Below are 20,068 nucleotides of genomic sequence, written 5' to 3'. Positions count from 1 at the left end.
GTGAAATTGTTCTGAGCTAGGAAGTGCTGCTGTATGTTAAAAGGAAACTAACTGCTGCAGCAGAGTTGTTGTTACTACTACTACTAATAATAAAGGAAGGCATTTGAGGAGTAACTGTTTCCAAATTTGGCATGACAACCTGCTTTTGTAGCTTATGCTGAATCTGTTTTCGCTTAACAGTACAGTCCCCATCCCTGAGTTTCTTTCCATGTCAGCCTTCTTGTATTTCCTGCAAAATGGGTGAGGATTTCTGAGCTTCAACCATGTGGGCAGTGTCAGCAAAATGTAGTCTTTGTGGCTGGCACCTCCTGGATAGATGCATCAGTGTTAACTTGGGTTTAGGTGGGAAGAAACCAGTCAGCCAAAGCTGTGTCTCAACTGTGAAACAGATGAGATTCACACAGACATCACTTCATGTTATGTTTCTTCGGAAATGGATCTTGATGTATATTGAGATACATGTAGGAAGTGGTGTAAAGAGAACTTACGGGGTATATGTGGAGCATTCCATAGAAGTGCAGATACTCGGAGCTGGGCATAATAAAGCCATTTCTAGCTCTTAGTTTAAAGATCTGTTAATTCAAGTTCCTAAATGCCACCCTGTGCAGCATTTCTCTGGTTCAGTTTGCTCCTTCGTAGTCTCTCAGTTCTGTAAGTTCCCTGTGGAACCCCTCCATACCTTGGGTGCTCCTCTCTGCCTTTAAGCCACACCTGTTTGCCTCAAGTTAGGTTTTCTCCTTTATTTAGGCATGGCCACCTTACGTTGATAGCACTAGCCATGATGACTCTTCTAGAATCGCTCAACACACTGAATGTTTTTAATGTAGACAAAATTGTATTTATGCCCCAGGAAGCCTGCAGACCTTCAGGACTTGGCTCCAGGGACTCACCCACCCTTCATAACATTTAACAATGAGGTGAAAACTGATGTGAACAAGATTGAAGAGTTCCTTGAAGAAGTCCTCTGCCCACCCAAGTAAGTGTCACCAGGGGGAAGGGAGAGTGGCAGTGGCAGTTGTTGTCAGTTCTGAGGATGGTGTTTAGTTCTCTATATTACCATGTACCCTTTACACAAGGTATTTTGTTATAAACTACTTTGTCGGGTCTAAGAGATGACAGTGGAAGTGGCAGCTATTCCTGTTGTAACCGTAAGGAAATAAGTGGCTGTGTAAAAGGTGTTCTTATAGTATGTAAGTGCAATAGATGCAAGAGACATATAGGGCTGTCAGCTTCTAACCCACGTTGCCATCCAACCATTAAAGCCATGGAAGCACAAATAATTTTGGGCAAGTGTGACTTCTTAAATGATATTTGGTGAACATTTTCCTATTTCCTTTATTATTAAAGGAACAAGAGCACTCTTCAGGTAAGGCGTTTCCTTTCTGTTCAATTTGACTTTCTCTGTGTACAGTCTACCCAGGAAGGGCATTTTGGTCTTAGTTCTGTAGATGTGCTTATTAATGTACCAGCTTCAAAACATTAACTGGGGATTAAAACTTTGGATCCAAAATACCTGAATACATTATGTATTACCAAGTATGCAAAAAATGAATCTTCATCCCAGGGAATTCTAAAATCAAACTGGTCACAGCAGAAAAGATTTTAATGGAGACAAGTGGGCCATTTGGTGTGCCAGTGGGCTTGTCTTCAACCAACCAGGCCTTGCGGCCATGCCAGTTGGCTTCTCTGCTGGGGACCTACCCTTGGCTCACCCTCTCCGCTTCTATTCCACTTCTTCCAATTATGCTTCACATCCAGCCTTGGGCTACTGCACACTTGGCGTGCCCCCCCCCCCCACTTGTGTGACTGGGGAGGGGATCAGGACGTTAACACTTGGGGAAACTTTCCTCTGATCTGCAAATCATTAAACATACCAGACTATGGCAAAGCAGGCCTCTCAAACGAAAAGAACCTTTGTATGCTTTCATTCACAGTAAGAAGGGAGGCCAAAGGGACTTGATGATTACCAGAGATTTGCTGCTTAAACTCCTACACAAAGTCAGCACTACTGATGCTGCTGGTACTTGGGGTAAAGCCAACCCCGTTTCTCAGTTTGAAGACATATTTTCCAGGGCAATTTCCCTTAGCGTTTTCTAAGCTACTTGGGAATCTGTGAGTGTGGGGAGTGCGAGTTATTAAAAAGCAGTTGTCCTATAATGTAAAATGTATTACTTTACATCTGAGGTAGCAAACAGTCCTCTCACTAGAATTATGGTCTGTTTTCTTTCTCGGCACACTTCCACAAACATGCTCGCAACTGGCAAACACATTTTAAAAAATCTGTTGAGGTCCCCTGGGATCTTCCAGACCTCTTGCTGAACACTGGAGAGACTTGGGAAGCAATAGGACACCTCTCTGTTGTACAACCTGCTCTGAGGCTCAGTACCTGGCCTGGATTTCTCTGCCCATGGCTCAAGGGATGGGCAGGGGGAGTCTCCCAGACCTTGCACTGAGCCTCACAAAGATAATTGAGCTGGGGGGTGCAGCACCTCTGTGGCACTGGTTCAGTGCTTACGTGGTCAACTCTCACCACCACTCTGAGCCTCATTGCTGAGATATAAAGACAGAGGCTGGGGTGGGACAGGGTTGCTGTTGACCACAAACCTTGGCTGGCCACTGATGCCAGCTCAAATTTGTGAATCCTTCTTGGGATTTTAAGACAGGTATTCAGAGACCTGGTTTGATTACTCTTCATAAATAGTTCACAGTCTCATAATTAACAAATCAAACTTTTTGGCTGTACCAAATCCAAGTAGAGGTCAGCTTGGAATTATTCCTTCCTGTGGGAAGAAATTCTGACTTCTGTGGTTTATTGCAGCATTCTGAAGTATAATTTCAGTGCTAAACATAATTCCAAGGATTTTTAAAAAATATGGACAGATTTGGTATTCTGGACCAAAATCTAGATGACTTGATGCTTAAGTAGCTTTGTTTGTGTGTTTGAATAGTATCCATTTAAATATTACCTGGAGAGCTGAGCTCCAGACACAAACTCCACAAATCTGTAGAATTCATAAGAGGTAAACCAGCATTTCTAAGCCACAACAGTCCTCATTTAATGTAATCAATCACTGCTGGCTTTGGCAACATTTCAGATGACTGCTGACACTGTGAATGAATGACCCCTCTGAGTTCAGGCAGATGGAATTCACTCCCATGTGGTTTGGGAAGAGCACTGGAGCATTATGTTTGCTGCTTCTGGTTGCTTAAAGCTGGGGGAGGTAGCAGTTACGCTGCTGTTATTTCTTTCCAGCTTGGAGAAGGAATGCTGCCATGCCCCTTCCCCAAGCTGGAGAGAATGCCTCAACACAACTGTGCCTGTGCCTGCTGCTGCTCCTGATCCTCGGAAGTTGGGAATGGCAGCTTTTAGCACGCTTTCTGGCACTGGAAAATGTTGCCACAGGAGGGTTGCCACAGAGAGGAAATGGGTGATTTAAGTAGCAGCTAGTTACTGTGGAATTGGAAGAGGAAGTAATGCCTTCCGTGACAATAGAATTAAGTAGCTACAAACAATTATGAAAAGGGATACCACCAATAACAAAACGTTAATACTTCATGGAATAATATACGCCCAAGTTGTAAGGTACAGTACCATGCTGTAATCCAAATCACACTATATATAAAATATGTTTCTCTTCAGGTATTCAAAGCTTTCACCAAAACACCCAGAATCAAACACTGCTGGAATGGACATCTTTGCTAAATTTTCAGCATTTATCAAGAATTCCAGGCCTGAAGCAAACGAAGGTAGGGCATCCATTCTTTGGTTTTGTGTGTTGCAGGGCATTTGGGTGTGTTTGCTACCCACCTCTCCCTAGTCATTATTGGTGCAGGGGTGCAGTTTCTCATCTTGATCAGGTAGCACCCCCCCCCCCCCCCGCCAAGCACTTTTCTTCAGGGCAGCTTCATGTTATACACGGAGGTGTAACAGAACCTTGGTGCCCTCTCTTTAGAGCTTCTGCTTCAGGAGAGGAGAAGCGGGGAGCAGAGAGGGGATGAACTGTTTTCCTGCACCTTCTGTGCTCCAGTTCACCCAAGCTGTGTTCTCCCCACCATGGGCTTCCAAATGCATGTTTGCAGCCCCGCAAGGGGAAAGTGGCTGGGAGCAGGTATAACTGAGAGCAGAGAATAGGCAGAAACAGGGTTTAGCTTACCCCCTGGCACTTCACTCTAAATGGTCCCCTCCTAAAGCAGCATTTCTTTTTTGAAAAAAGGGTGGTGGAACTCATTGGCATTTTCTGTGTATTCACATAGAACATGTAGTAAGGCCTTAAAGGATATATGCTTCGAGACCTTGAGTATTCCTCTGAATTGGGACCAAGGTGGACAATACCATTGCATAATGGCAATGTGACCAGTATATGGAGGGCTGCCCAAGCAAGACTGTGCTCAATGGTGACTTCACCTGGGAAGTGGTCGGCTCTAGAACAAGGCTGGAACTTTTCTAGGTCATTTTTGGGGGTGAATGGGATAAGGCTATTGCTGCATACCCCACCTGTAAACTTCCCAAGGCATCTGGCTGGCCGTTGCTGGAGGCGACATGCTCTTTGTATACGGGCCCTTGATCTGATGCAGCAAAGCAGCTCTTGCATTCTAGCACTCTCTTGCTGCTTTGATGGAATGAGATCTGCGTGCATGTACTTTTGTAGCCAGAGGTGAGGTACCTAAGACAGTGGATTCTTGGCACCACTTAGGGCAGTAGAATGGAAAACGTGTCTGGCACAACACCTCTCCCAAAATTATCCGGTGGTCCAAGGCCAATTAAAATAAGTGGAAGTTCCACAAGGTCCTGGTAATCCTTGAGTTCTGTGCATTATTTGTACACTTCCCTTTGCCCAGGTGAGACTGCACTTTGTACAGTCATGAGCAGCCAGTTGCTTGCCAGTTTAAATGCTCGTTTTATATTTATTTTTGAGTGAGCAAATATGCTTCTTTCATCTCTGCTCCTAAGGATAGTCCTTTCTAATAGCTAGCTCTGGCTTCCGTCTGTACCTGGAAAACCTTTGAGCAAAGGCCCAGCTGTTTCCTCTACATCCTCTGATTTGTAATTCAGGGCTTTTCATGTACAAAAGATGTGCAGGCTATGCGTGTGAGCACAGGAGGTTTTTGGAGATTTCTGTAGACAACAATGGCCCATTAAAGGCAAACAATCACCAAATTGCCAAAGCTGCTAAAAAGGATGGAGCCATTATGTTTGCTCAAACACCCTGCCTACGCTTAACAGCCCTTATGCTGTTGTATTTTGCAAGCAGTTGCGTATCAGGACAGACAGTTATGACATTTGTATTCAGCAGCATATGTTCACCAAGGTGGCTTTTAATGTTTCATTAAAAAGGCGTGACAGCTGTAAATTGGGCTCACCCTGGCTCCTCTCACTGGGATTGCTCTCCAAGGATTATTTGGTTATGATTCTGAATGGGAAAGAACATCATGCTATACTGGAACTCTTCAGTTGCTTAGCATGGAACAGCTTCAAACTAAACAGTTCCATAGAATCCGATGCTACATAAGCAAGATTCACACTCATGGTGGCTTGTGCAGATTAGATTCCTCATAGTGCACAAAGGGGTGGGGAAAACTATTTCACAGCTCTTCTACTCACCTTGATTATGAATTTGAAAAAGATGGTGTAATTTTTTAAGTCATCTTGAACATGCACAAATCTAATGAAAGATTTCTTCATTTAATTAAGCAGTGTTTGGTGGCACCTTTGAAGACAAGGAGGTTTATAATGGCACAAGCTTTTGTGGACTAGAGTCCCCCTTGATTAGATGCCTGGAATATGAACCTCATCTCATACATACGTACATGTGTACGTCCATGTGTGTGGGCATGACTATGCACAGATATGGAACATTTTGAAATGGTGGGGCCAAAAGGGTAATGAAATATACACATGCTTACACACACTTATACATGTATATATTTATATTTCATGGTCATTTGGCCCCACAGTTTATAACTTTTCCCCTCTATCCCTATTTGTATCTGTCAGCTGAGGATAATACTTCACCAAAGCTTCTCTCACAATGAATCTGTCAGGCTTTAAGATTCCACAAGATTCTTTTGGTTGATTTTTGCAGTTAGGCCTCTGGAACCTTATACAGCTGTTTACAAAATTTAGGGACATTATACTATGTGATAAAAATAAAAAAATTCTGCAAGCTAATTAAGCAAACCAAGCACATTTGTATTTAGTCCTGTGTAAAAATATTTCCAAGAATAAAGTTCCAGAGAAAAGAAGCGAGAAAGGGACAGTTGAGCAATGAAGATTGAAAGACACTGAGCGGCAGCCATGTGGGTAGGGCTAAGCAGTCAGGTAAGGCACTGGCCTAGTCCCACCTCTTGGCTTCCTCAGGTTCAGTGTCCCTCAGATTTCTGAACCTTAGCTGGCCTCTGACAGATCTACAAGTTCTCATGCTGAAATTCTCAGATGCTCCAATCTGCCCCAAGTGGCAGATTCTAAGCTTTATGCATTCATCATGCCAGCATTTCTCAGAGGCAGCTCTTTCCAAGGACCATCTCCTTATTGTGAAAGGCGTGGGCACCTTGTGTCCTTCCAGATGTTTTGGCCTACAACTCCCATCAGCCCTAGTCAGCACGGCCAATGGTGAGGGATCGCGGGTGTTGTAGGCCAAAACATCTGGAAAGTCACAAGGTGCCCACCTCATTTTAAGAAAACCTTCCTCTTTATCCAGATCTCCCTTCTTGTAGCTCAAACCTGTCATCTTGTCCTCTGACATGTGGGAAAAGGTACTCTGTTTCTATTTAGTCTGTTTCTAAATATCCAACTTCAACATTTTTTTCCTTCTAGGCAGAATTCATCCCTTTATTTATTTATTACATTTCTTTCTGAATCAACCAAGGCAGCTTACAAAAATTCAGGAAACAAAAATCATAAACAAAGATATAGTAAAACTTAAAAGCTTTAGAAACCACAAGAGCAATTTAGAAAGCCAAATTAAAGAGATGTGTCTTAACCCCCTCCTGAATGCAATGAGAGTGGGGCCATAACTCCAGGGTGAGTGTGTACCTGAGTTTGTGAGCAACGCAGGAGAAAGACCTTTCCTGCATGGCTGACAAGAGGGCCTCTGTAAGTGAGGATGTCTTCAAAAGCGTCTCTTTCAGCTTCTTTTGCTACATTAACGCTTAGATTTCATAGGCCATCTTACCACATTGGACTAAAAAAAACTGTAATGACTTCACCTGTAATTAGTTAGTAGGTTGGGGAAAACCAAGTTTCCTACTAAGATTTAAGTGGCTGCTATACCTGCTGTCTGACAGTTTCTCTGAAAGCTTTGCCTATTTTTCAGTGAGAACACCATGCTGCCCTTGGTAACCTCAAAATGATACTTAACTGGATGCACAGACCTGTAGACCTTAGATTATGTTTCATGCTGGTAAATAAGAAATCTGTGGTTGCTAGGTGACCTTTTGCCACAGGGATTTCATACTGCAGTTCATTGTAAGAAAACAATATTGATAACTATATCCTTTTCTAGTGGCTTTTGTTCTGGGTCCTGGCTTCTATTCACCTTCTCTATGCATCTTCCCATATGTCTGTAGCCTCTAAAATACTGTGCTACTGAGGAAGATTGTCCAGGGTTTAACTTAGCCCCAAATATAAAATATAGCCACAAGTATTTGCTTGGCAACAAAGCAACAAAGCCCGTAGTACTTTAAAACAAAAAACTATTTTGTACTTGTAAACTGGGTGTCTTATGCCACTGTCAAGTTTAGAGGTTATCACTTGGAGCATTGCTTATCCTCTTACAGCAGGGTTATGTAAACATCTCCAAACCCTACATTCTTTGTACAGCCTGAAATGGGAAGAGTAAACCTCTCTCCTGACTTCCAGTAAGGAGAGCTTTGTTGATCAAGACTGCCCTCTGCTGTTACGCTACTATCCTTCTTCTGGAACTAATATAGTAGTCATGGAGCTTGAGCAGAAAATGTAGTTTTTTAGTGCTCGACTTCCGGGGAGCTGAAGGACCATTCTTGTAGACTGCACCTAAAATAAACAGCTTCTAAATTTTAGACTTAGTGATTTATAGCCTGCTGAATCCCAATCAAACACCATCTAAAAGTATAAAGGAAAACTGGAGGTGTGATAATGGAAGCAGAATAATCCATAGAAACTGTCGTGGATCATTAAATACACTTCTTTAAAGGATAGAAGCAAGAATTCTTAGTACTGACATTAATAAGTCAAACTTACATTAATTTAAAATACACTGTCTTACAGGTTCAAGATAGCTTGCAATAACCTTATCAATAAAAATAAAAGCAATGAGAATAGTAAAGCACATATTAAGAAATATGGAAGAAAAAGAGAAGACAAAATTGTCCAGTGTGCATCTTTCTGTCTTCCTATGCTAAGGTTGTAATCCTGTCTGTGCCCACTTACTTGGGAGTAAGCCCCATTGAGCTCTGTGGAACTTATTTCTGAGAAGACATGTACAGGATTGTGCTGTTAACCTCTAACTGTCATGGGTGCTGGTATTAAAAAAGACACTATATGGGATAATTTTAAAGACATTCCCTCTATAGGTAAGAAAAGGAAGTATGCAAAATGTATACAGTGAGATAAAGGGAGACAAAGCCTGCTTGTAAGAATGAAACAGTATAAATAATCTAGTTGTAAATTAACATGATTTGATGGTCAGATTAGCAGGAAAAAGTTCAGGAACTATATGAAAACATTTCAATGGGAAATTTGACTTACATAATAGATTTAAATTAATATTTTATCTTGCTGATTTAAATCATGATTTAAATTGCCTTGATTTAAATCAGTCACCCTGCCGAAGGTATATCTCCAGATGTTTGGGACTTCTACTCCCAGAAGCCCCTGCTAGCATGACCAATGATGATCTTTTAGGTGCCTGCTTTTGTAAATTTGCATGGTTTTAATGAATATGTTATTTCGTATTGTGTTCTTTGTTTTTATTATTTCCGTAAATCGCCTTGAGACTCTTTGGTTGTGTGAAGTGATACATAAATATAATTAATTAACTACTTCTAGTAGGCTATTTCATAACCCTTGGGCTAACAGCAAGAAAGCCTGCTCCTTGTTGAGGATGGCTTGATAGGTGCAGGGCACCTGGGATATATATCCACTGGTGATGGGAGTTCTATACAGGGAGAGGTGGTCTTTTGAGCATATCAGTCTCAGGTTGTGATTGATCATTTTTATGTGGGTGGTTTTCCTTCCTCCATTTCTGCTGGCTAACACAGGTGCCTCTTTCCTTCAGCCTTGGAAAGGAGCCTTCTGAAAACTCTGCAGAAGCTGGATGAGTACCTGAATACACCTCTTCCAGATGAGATCGATGAGAACAGCATGGAGGATGTCACAGCTTCCACCCGCAAGTTTCTGGATGGTGATGAGATGACGCTAGCAGATTGCAACTTGTTGCCCAAACTACATATTGTCAAAGTATGTGGAACTTGGTTTAAAGACCAATTTGCACATGCACGCACACACACAGATGTGTATGTTTGGTGCTTAATGACTCTTAGCTATATGTGAAGTATCTTCAGTGAAAAACAGTTTAAACTGTGTGTTTCAAAATTGTTGTTGGGTGGCTTCACGTATATAAGTCACTGCTTGATACTGCACTCATCCACCATCATCCTACACGGAGGGGCCATAGCTCAGTGCTAGAGCACATGCCTTGCTTGCCAAGGATCCCAGGTGCAATGGCTGGCATCTCCATTGAAAGGATCCCAGGTAGCAGGTGATGGGAAGGCCCCTTTTCGGCCTGAGACCCTGGAGCGCTGCCACCAGTCAGAAGCCAATTCTGAGCAAGAGCGACAGAGTCTGACTTGGTATCAGGTGTGGACGGATCTGACCAGTGTCAATCTAAACTTCACCAGGAAGTGTCTGACTGTGATAACGGTGTCACAGAGACACCCCTGCTCCCACTTCAGATCTCACTCAGTTGAGAAAACAAGTCAGTGGTGTGATCTACAAAGTGCGTTGGGCCGGTAACCTATTGAAACAGTTCCACAATTGTCATGGTAGCCATAAAGTTCTGACATGGTCCTTTTTGGGTGACCCCAGCATGAATATTGCAGCCTCCCAGAACAATTGACACCACACCAGAGACCACCTCTGCCAACTCAGGCGGGGAGGCTGAGCAGTACACCAACAGTATCTGTAATCCTTCTCTGTGACCCAACCCCAGGTACAAACACCCAAACTCCGCATCTTGAGTGGATTGGTCTCCTGGGGGTGTTTCCATGACAATGGAAGGAGAAGCAAGTGGAGGAGTACAGGATTTTTAAAAGGAATCAGCTTTGCTGCACTTTCGTCCATGCAGGGCTCATACTTCTGGGTGGGGGTTGGAGTGAACGTCATCTGACTGGCAGGGGTTGCTCAAGCAATAATACAGTCTCCGCCCCCAGGTTCCCCCCCCCCCTTTGTCCTTTCCCCTGAAGCTCCAGATGCACCTGCAGTTCAGGAACAAGCTTCATTGACCACAATGGGAGTTACTTCTGAGTAGACACACATTTGTTGTGCTGGGAAATGGGAAACACCTTTTGTCTTAATAAAAATCACTCTTCTCTCTCTCCCCTCCCTGCACCTGCTTTAAGTACTTTCTTAAAGCAACAATCCTTAAAAGAACACAGTGTTCTCCCAGCCGAACAATTTCCTCCTCTCTCTCCCCTCCCATGCATTACTTACTTTATTAAATAATCAATCAGTAGAGGAGGAACACAGTGTTCTAGCTGCTGTGCTGGATCAATCAAAGCTTCGAAGCTTCAACATTAAGGTTCCTAAATGCATTATTTCAATTCATGGGATTCTCAGTGACTTCCTGGAGTGCGCATTTTGGGGACAAGCCTCATTGAGCACAATGGCAGTTACTTCTGACACACATATGCTTGTGCTGGGAAAGACCGGGGACGACGACACAGGGATGGTAAAGCAAGCCCCTTTCTAACCCGATGCTGTGCAGGATCCCTATAAAGAAAGTGTGAAGTAGTTACTTCCTAAGGCAGTAAACCAAACAACAGAGAATCGGAGCCTCAAGAGTGTGCTTTACAGCCTTAGGGAATTTGTGCTTTAAACTGTGCCATTTCAATTGAGGGGGGATCTCTGTAAATTCTGATGTGCACATTCAGAAGACAAGCCTCATTGAGCACAATGGGAGTTACTTCTGAGTTGACACTAGTTGGTTTGTGCTGGGAAAACACAGGGACAGGGTCATGGTGAAAGGCACACCCCTGTGCAGGGCTAGCATACCCGAGGTAAATGCGGGGGTTGGGGCACACAGCAACTATACTGCCAAGAATCTGACTTAATGAAAGGAATAGGACTAAGCAGTCTCAGAAAATCTGGTTTTTCCTTGATAATGTGATGTAGTGTGATGTAGTGGTGAGACTGTTGGACTGGGAGCCAGGAGATCCGGGTTCTAGTCCCCACTCGGCCATGGGATCTCACTGGGTGACTTTGGGCCAGTCACCAACTCTCAGCTCAACCTACCTCACAGGGTTGTTGTGAGGATAAAATGGAGAGGAGGAGGATAATGTAAGACACCTTGGGTTCTGTGTAAGAGGAAAAAAGGGCGGGATATAAATGCAATAAATACAATATGCATGTCACCCTGAATTCCATAGCAGAAAGGTGGGATAAAAGGTAATCAGTAAGAGTGCAGTGGTAGTTTCATTTCAGTGGTGCTTCTACAGGAGACCTTCCCAGTGGGTTATGCACCATGTTTAGGTTGTGTGGGGTTCCATTTGGATTTTCTGTCTCAAAAAAACATTGGGGGCAGTGTTGTCTGCATTGAACACCATCTAAAAGTAGCTTTTCCTTTCCTTTGCTTCTAGGTGGTGACTAAAAAGTATCGTAACTTCGATATTCCCAAGACGATGACTGGGATTTGGAGATACCTGACGAATGCCTACAGCCGTGATGAATTCACCAACACTTGTCCTGGAGACAAAGAGATTGAAATAGCTTACAGCGATGTAGCTAAGAGACTCACTAAATAAGCAGCACTTCATTCACATTCATAACAAAGCTTCTTTTAACAGACTGCTCCCTTTTTTGTCTTTTTAAGATAGCAATTTACTTGCAGTTATTCAGTGTTAACCTCAGGTAGACCAGATACAGTAATTTGTTTTTAAAGATGCAAACTCATGTTATGCCGCTTACTTTTTTTGCCTCCTGTAATGAGGCGAATGCAGTGGTTAATTTTGCAGTGAAGCATTTCTGCTGAGTGGACTCACTAGCATGGTCTGCAGGTATTGAGCCCTTATTAGTCTGAGGGCCAGTTTACATAGTCAGATGAACTAGGTGGTAAAGCTTTTCCTGGACTGAACCACTTCAGGTTACATGTTTGAACACTTTCCATATTTCTCTCTCTTGTTGGGGGATTGGTTTGGCCTACCCTTTTCTGCCATAGTATTTTTATACTATGAGGGAGTTCTTTTTCTTTGGGAGATACATACAGCTTCCACACCCCTTTTGCCTGAGGTGGTTCAGTCTAGGGAAAACTTCTTGATACTCCTGTAAACTGGCTCTTAGATCTCAAATCAAATTGGTCTAGGAGGCACTTCTTGATGGTGGTTCAAGGACTGTTTATGAATTTTGGGAACGTTGAGGCAGTTTTCCATACCAGAGCTCTCTGAAACAATGTCCTTGCTGGTCTGTCTCAACAGTGTACCAAAGGCTCTTATTGCCTCGCTAAGAAGAACTACTTGTGAACTACTTGGCCAGATGTCTTGCAGAGGTCTGTTCATGAGGGAAAAGGCACATTTGAACAAACTCGAATACCAGGAACTGTTGCCCACCATGCTCTGCTTTGGGAGTGGGGAGGGAGACAGGTGAAGTGTAATCTTCATTGTGTATTCTTGCACAGGTCCAATATTTTGCTGTGGGTCTTCCAGATTATTGGATCAAATCCTGGAAATCTTCCTTGGACACAGAGTGCCACTATAAATACAGGAAGTCTTTCATGATGAAAAACAATAACCCAAGGGTATAATGCCAAGTGGCTTCTTTTCAAGACACTAAGACACATGTCAATATGTAGGATTTATTACTTATGTAACTGTCATTCAGAATCTGAGCTGTCAAACAGCCTAGATGAGCATGAAGTTTCTACTCAAGAAGTAGCTTCTCTTACATTGCTAGCTAGAAATGCAGTGGTTGGCTGCCAGATATATTTCCTTTTTGCTCTGCTAAAGTCAGAATCTTGCTCTTTTTTATTTTTAATGATGTGCAAGTGACCTTCAGAAACCAACTTCTTTGCCTTAACAGACTATGTGCATAATTCCGTCACAGTGATTTATGTTACCCCAGGAGTAAGCTGTGTGAAGTTTCCAACCCCTCTTTCATTAGTTTCCTTGCCTGACAGTTGCATATGTACTTGATTTATAATTTTTCCTGCCACAATCATGATACGTTCGAGGCCATTTGTGTTTTTTTCTATAACAACGTCAAGGAATAGCACTGTAGCTTAAAGCAAATGTTGTGTTGCTAAATTGGTTTTTCTTTAATAGAAAGCCCAGGGTTTGAGGTATGATCCAACTTTTACATTCATTTTAAATGCCATCACAGACTCCTCCAAAGAACATTAGTCACAACAGCATACTTTTTTGTAACTTTTACAGCAAAGCGCACATATTTTTTTTACAAAGTGTAAGGACACTTGTCAACTGACTTACCTGTCTGGCTGTCAAAGGGCGATTCCTTTTAAATTTGTCTTGTGCATACTTGTGCAGAAGCAAGTCCCCCTGAGTTCACTTACTCCTGAGTTACTATGCATATGCAGCCTGAGTTACTTCGCATAAGTGGGGAGCACAGAAGAGGATTATGAAACCATTTTATACAATAGCTTTTTGTTAAGAGACTTGTTTTTTTTCCTAAGCATCATACATAGTCTTACAGTGTGATCTTTCAATCAAATTAATGGAAAGGCGATTTCAGTAATAGCTTTGTTTCATTATACATAGCTTTGGGGTGCCTTCTTGCAAGATCTAAAATGTCCATTATTGGCAAAATCCTTTCTCCTGCTTATGCTGTTGCTAAGAGTTGGACCCAAAACATCCTGTAGCTTTGATTGACATAAATACTAAAAGATAAACCTTTTCTAGCATTTTTGTCATTACATTTTAGTCTAATTTCTCATGTCTGAAATGTGCTCCAGATTCTTGCTGATTTTGCCCCCGTTGCCTTTTGGTCAGTTGGCCAACTTGGTGTGCATATTCATTAATGAGGTAGCAAAATGGTAGATGGCCATTTGTAATAGCATATTGGGCTTGTTAAGTGGTGGGTGGTTGTGGATCATTCCTAATACCCGCACTGGCTTACCTTCCAGTTGTCATCTCTCCTGCCAAATTGAATATTCAGTGGCACAAAACTGGCCCTTTCAGATTGATTGTGTTTGGATGCAATGATAAGCCAGAATACCAGAGGACCTGGTGTTATTGTGTGTTGATGTACACCGCCTATTCGCTCCTGCTTTGCTCCTTCCTGCTACTGCTAAACAAACCAGGAAGGACTTGTTTAGCCTGCAGTCCAAACTGGAGATCCTGGCTTGTTGTTCCTTTCACAAACCAGAATTCCTAACCAAGAATTCTTTCTTGTCTTATGAAATCTGGCTAATTTTGGAATAATAATCCATGAGTACCAGTTCAAACAACTGGCTTCAGACAATCCAGTCATACTGGTGGGAAGGAGAAAAGGAGGAGCTAATAGACCACATGCACCAGCATACAGCTTGTTCATGATAGGCCAGGAGTCTCCAGAATTCTGGCTTCTTGATGACATGTGAATGCAGTAATTGTGTAGTAGGATAACAGGCATGATGGGTTAGAGGGGAAGGAAGTAATAAGATATGGGCAGATGTGGGCCCAATTTTTGCCAACTGACTGTCCACACATCCACCTGCTACCCAACTGCTATCGTTCCATGTAATTACTAAATTCAGTTATCCCAGGATTCGTGCTAGGTTGATTTTGAACATGTGAAAATTACCTCTAATGATTCAGGATCTGAATTAAGGGCTCTTTGGAACCTCATGAAGTTAGCACCTCCCAAGCGCATCAATCAAAAGGGAGAACGCAGCTTGCTAGTTCATTTGAAATTGTATTGTAAATAACACAGGACAACCTTTAACTTGATGCTGATTGTGCCTTTGCACTGTTGAGGCAACTTAAGATTTGAAATACAGGAAGTAGTTAAATCTTATGCTCTCGGTTCTATTAAGCTGGAATGGGGAAGTCCTTGGAAACATATTTCAGAAAAAGCCTTATATCTCTCTGTCAACAAGAATGGCACATTCTCAGACCATTTGTCCTCTGTGTGTGTAGTGGAGGCAGTTGTTCTCACACATTAGGGTACATATATGATAATTGGGATGATCCATATGGATGAAAACAGTCCGTTTTCTCCTGAGTCAATCAAGAAATGGTTGGGGGGGACACTTCTGACTTCAAATGGATTCCCCCCCAAAAAAATCATTTTTATTTTTTTTTGCAATCTAGGTTTAAAAGGAGTAGCTAGCTGGCATTTGTTTTAACTTCTCAGATTAGTAGCATTCATTGGTGTATACAGATTGACTGACTTTCTGGAAGACAGAGGATCCGACTTGATTTTGTTGCTATTCAAAGTTGGGGAGGAGAGAAAGTTTTGAGTCCAGAGCATGGAAGATCTTCCTTCTTTGCATACATTGTGTACCTACTGTATAGTTTAGGAATTGGAAGAATATCGTGGATATCGCGAAGAATTAACAATCCAGGTTAATGGTCTTGCCATCTGCCAGTTTCTTACAAAATTGACCGTTTTCATTAGTTCTGGGTTCAAATTTCAAACCTCCTAGGTTGGATCCAGATTTAGGGATAGAGTTGACCGACTGATATCATGGGACGTGATCTGACTAACTGAATTCCCAGTAATTTCAGTGGGTTGACTTTCTATCTGGCTACAACCTTCTGTATCCAACCATCCTAACTAACAGGAGTAGGGTTTGCTTTCTCATGAGTCTCTCTTCCCCCCTCCCCCAAATCATCCCTAAGCTTGTGAACATTGGTGGATAATCTAATGAGAACCAGAAGTACAAGCAAGGACAACTTACACTGGATTGCAGTCATTCCTTAAAGAGAGGCACCTTGATGATGTAAGATGTGGGCTTGTGGCCGTCTTGCCACAGCTCCCCCTCTACAGCCAGGCCAGGTGTAACATTATTTGGACTTCCCAAGTGGCTTGCATGATGGAGCATGATGGGACTCTTCACTCCTGCAGTCAAAGGTGATTCCAATTCCCATTGCAGTTGTCCACCCAGGTAAGTCTTCTCCAACCTGTTGCCTTCCAGATGTCTTGGACGACAACTCCCATAATTCCCAGCCAGCCTGGCTATTGGGGTGTTTAGGAGAGTTGTAGTACAACACACCTGGAGGTCACTGAGTTGGGGAAGTCTGACCTAGGGTCTCTTTATTTTAGGACTGAGCATTCCAGGAACGTCCCTAAACATGGGCCCAGGTGTATTTTAAGAGTGGCAGTACATGTGAACGCACTCCAGTGTTTCGTTTCATGCATGTATTATTGCTAGAGGTGGCTGCACCATAAATTGAGGAGAAGCTTCTGCTGCAGGTTTGGGCACTGTTTAAGGATGGCAGAGTGGGAGCTAGTAAACCCATGAGGCACAAAGCTTCTGGAAGTTCTCCTGCACAAGCCTCCATGTGCAGCTCTTCATTTCAGTGGGGCTTACACAGGAGAACTTGCCCTATGGATTGCACCCAATTATGGGTGGGGCGGCGGGGAGAATGCAATTTGGACTCTGCCTTAGGCCATACTGGGGGCCATGTAGAACTCTTAAGTTAGTCCCTGCTCCCTCCCCATCACAAGCGTAATTCTGCCTTTCCCATGAAATAGGGTTTTAACCAAAATGTTCCTTGGCAGCAGAGGCAATTCTAAATCAACTTCGTATGCTCAGCGCTAATGACTTGTGTAATGGAAGTGGGCTTGTCCCATGTGAAACTACAATTGCTTAGATACATTCAAGTTCCTTCGCATCCTTTTGTGCATATCTGAAAGGAAGATTATTCCAAGGAAAAGATGTATTAAAATATTCTCCTGTTTTGCATTTTAACCTGCTCAGCTGTTCTGAGTGGGCATAAATTCCCAAGGTAGGCAGGACATTAATTTTGGCTTTTGTATAGAGAGATACCTGGAAGTCTCTATATGACATATGGTAATATGCTTGTCTTTTCACTTTCCTGGAATATCTTTTACAGATATACCAGCAAACTGCTGGCAGCTATTGTTTTAAAAATAAAATTTATATTTTCACTTAAATATGATCTTGACTGTTTTCTTGACAAGTAAAGTGGTGTTGGATTTGTAAGGTGTACAACAGGTTGTAAAACCACTTGTCTGAACTGTGATGAGGAAAACACTCCATCAGGAGATCATACAGGAAAGCTTGAGAAAAGTGGGGGTTTGCCCCATGTTGGGCTACAGATGGCCAGAATGCATTAGTACTTGCTAGACTGTTGTACAGTCTTCCTTGGCGGCGGTGGCGCGGGGGGGGGGGATACATATGACCCGCTGGTTCAAGGGTGCAGAACGTCTTTTAGCCTGAGGGCGAAACTTTTGGGGGTGACATTCCAGTGCCGAAGGTCAGAGGTGCAGGGCCAAAAGCAAAAGTGGTGGGGCCAGATATGCAGCTTCAGGGTGCAGTTCTGTCCGGGTGCCTGCCAGCCTCTGAGCTCAGAGGCTGACGGGCGTCCTGTGCAGAGATGGAGGAGCGCAGAGGTGACGTTTGCACCTTTGTGCTTCCCCCGCTCTGCATTTATGCTAGACCGGCGTTTTTGCTCGTCTAGCAAGGGTTCTGCAGCGGGGGAGGAAAGGGGGCTGGGGAGCGCTCATATCCCTGCCTCCCCACTCCCCCCTGCCCACAAGACCACCCCGTCTCCCCCATCTCTGAGGTTGCTTTTGTGAGCTTGGAGAGGCAGCCAGCACGGTTCTCTCTGTGTCATCTGCAAGGGGGAGGGGTTGGGGAGCTTGGACTCCAGGGTCTAAGATTGGAGCGCTGTCTCCAACCTCTGATCCAGGAATCCGGGCTATCCTGTGGCCCCCCAGATGCTGTCTAGGGGCCATAGGATTGCTCTCCCCAGCTCTTCCTGCCAGGCAGTAACTAAGCCTTAGTCAAGGCATTTTAAACATCCAGAATTGGGGTGAAAGACTGCACAGAAGCTGGGAAACCACCAAGCGATCGGTGTTTGGGGGAAGGCGGATGGGGTTGGGGGAATGGGTGTGGCCATTTGGGGAACCGCCAAGCCTGCTGGCTTGCCCCCCGCCACCGCTTCAGATTCTACACCCCTGCTCTAGTTGCAGGGGATATGCAGGTCTACCTTTTGCTCCCTATGTTCAGAGAATTGTGAAAAAGGTGCGCCTGCCAAATCACTGGAGTTAAGATCCATGTTCACCATGTTTAGAAGCACAAAACACACGCACTCCCGCTCACTCCATAGAACTAGAGAAAGGAGCTACAGTGCCACCAGAAGAAGGCAGTTCAATTCTTTCACTGCATCTGGAGCGATTGAACAGTTCATAATACAGAGATGCAGTAAAGCTACACTTCCTCCCCATGAAAGCTAATTGGAAGGAGGCAGAACAAGGGAACATGCAGAGGTGCAACAAACAGCCTCCAGCGAGTACATGTTTGGGGTTCACGAGAGGCTTTTATTTTTCCATTTTCTCCTTGCAGTATACTAGTATGCTTTGTTGAACAATTTGCAAATTCAGCACTATCTCCTCTCATTTGCCTTAAAATGTGGTTCACTCTGCCTATTTTGCAGATTGGGAACTGAAACACAGTGTGTGATTTAACCAACCCAAGGTCACCTAGTGAATCTATGAATGAGCTGGGATTTGGACTATCCGAGCTTGTTGGTCCACTGGGCACCACAGTTCTCTACAGCATCACGTTATTCACATTCTCTGAGGTCCAGCACCCCTTCACTCTGACTAGGAGGGGGAAGTAAAGCTACCCAAGAGCCAGTAGTGTGTAGAGTGTGATAAATTTCTTCCCATTTCCTTGGGCCAGGGGCTGTGAGACGAACACCTTTCTGAGTTCAGTCAGTCAAGCCTGGCTCCCTTTGGGAAATTTAGAGATACATTTGCTTTGAAATGTTAATGGTAGCTGTGCCTTTTACTGACTTCAAGCTCAAATGGCAAGAGCTTTCTTACAGGGTGCAATGGTCAAGCTTAACTTGACTGACCCACCATGAAGCGTGCTTATGAGCTGGAAACGGGGAGTGAGAAAATGTGTTGGAAGTCAGCGGCACAGTTTGTGTTAAAGTCCCTGCAAAAGGGATTTCATATAACCAAAAATAACGTCCAAATTCTGCAGAGTTGATGAATCCTGAATTCATCAACTCCCATCATCTGGCACCATTGGCTATGCTGGCTAGGGCTGATGGGAGTTGTGGTCCTCCAGGTGCTTTGGAGGACCACAGCTACAAGTTCGCTGCCCTAGGGGAGAACTAGGGGTTATAGGGCATCATTCATGCATTTGCGCCAGCCGTATGTCAAGGAGGGAATGAAGACCTTTTAAGAGTGAAAGGAGCATGCGGAAGAGAGCTACCAAGCCCTGCCTCCGTCCCACGCCTGGGTTCCTGGCACTGGTTTACTTCAGGGATTTTACTCCCTGTCTCTGATGCAGGAGGTGAGCTGGGAAAGGAGAGTGTGGACTGAAGGGGGAGCTAATGTGCGGGGGCGGGGGGCGTTCCGGGCTCCTTTCCTGTCCCCTCTTTTTCATTGCTGAAATGAGCAGTGGGGTCTTCACCTGGAACCGCGGTAGGCGCTTGAACGATGGCCCTGTCACGTCCACTTTATCCCTCTGGCTTTCTGGGGTTAACAGTGGGCTTGGAGGCAGTGGAGGCTGGTGGATGCGGTGTCAGTGGGGCGGTGAATCTGCTCCACGACTTGGAGAGCTCCTTTAGAGTTCTGACTGGTTCTGCCTGAAACCCGGAGCGGATTCGCCACCCCACTGACATGGGAGCCACCGGCCTGCACTCCTCAGAGGCAGAACACGTGCTTTGTGTGCAAAAAGCC

The 20,068-nt window shown here is 43.9% G+C and overlaps 1 protein-coding gene across 1 annotated transcript in view; it reads left to right on the top strand.

The window, feature by feature from the left end:
• The window catches only part of CLIC4 (CLIC family member 4), a 60,588-nt gene extending 43,281 nt beyond the window's left edge, over positions 1-17,307 (top strand). The window contains exons 3-6 of the mRNA XM_084815883.1: positions 851-976; positions 3,641-3,747; positions 9,255-9,436; positions 11,833-17,307. Coding sequence (XP_084672009.1) covers positions 851-976; positions 3,641-3,747; positions 9,255-9,436; positions 11,833-11,997 — 580 coding nt within the window. The 3' untranslated portion in view covers positions 11,998-17,307. The remainder of the gene's footprint in view (positions 1-850; positions 977-3,640; positions 3,748-9,254; positions 9,437-11,832) is intronic.
• Positions 17,308-20,068: the final 2,761 nt, after the last annotated feature.

This window comes from Heloderma suspectum, chromosome 10 (genome assembly GCF_057233095.1).
Source record: "Heloderma suspectum isolate Gila_16-S chromosome 10, 16-S_ref, whole genome shotgun sequence".
Lineage (NCBI taxonomy): Eukaryota > Metazoa > Chordata > Lepidosauria > Squamata > Helodermatidae > Heloderma > Heloderma suspectum.
The sequence above is the reverse complement of the archived record's forward strand: the minus strand, read 5'-3'. Positions and strand labels throughout refer to the sequence as shown.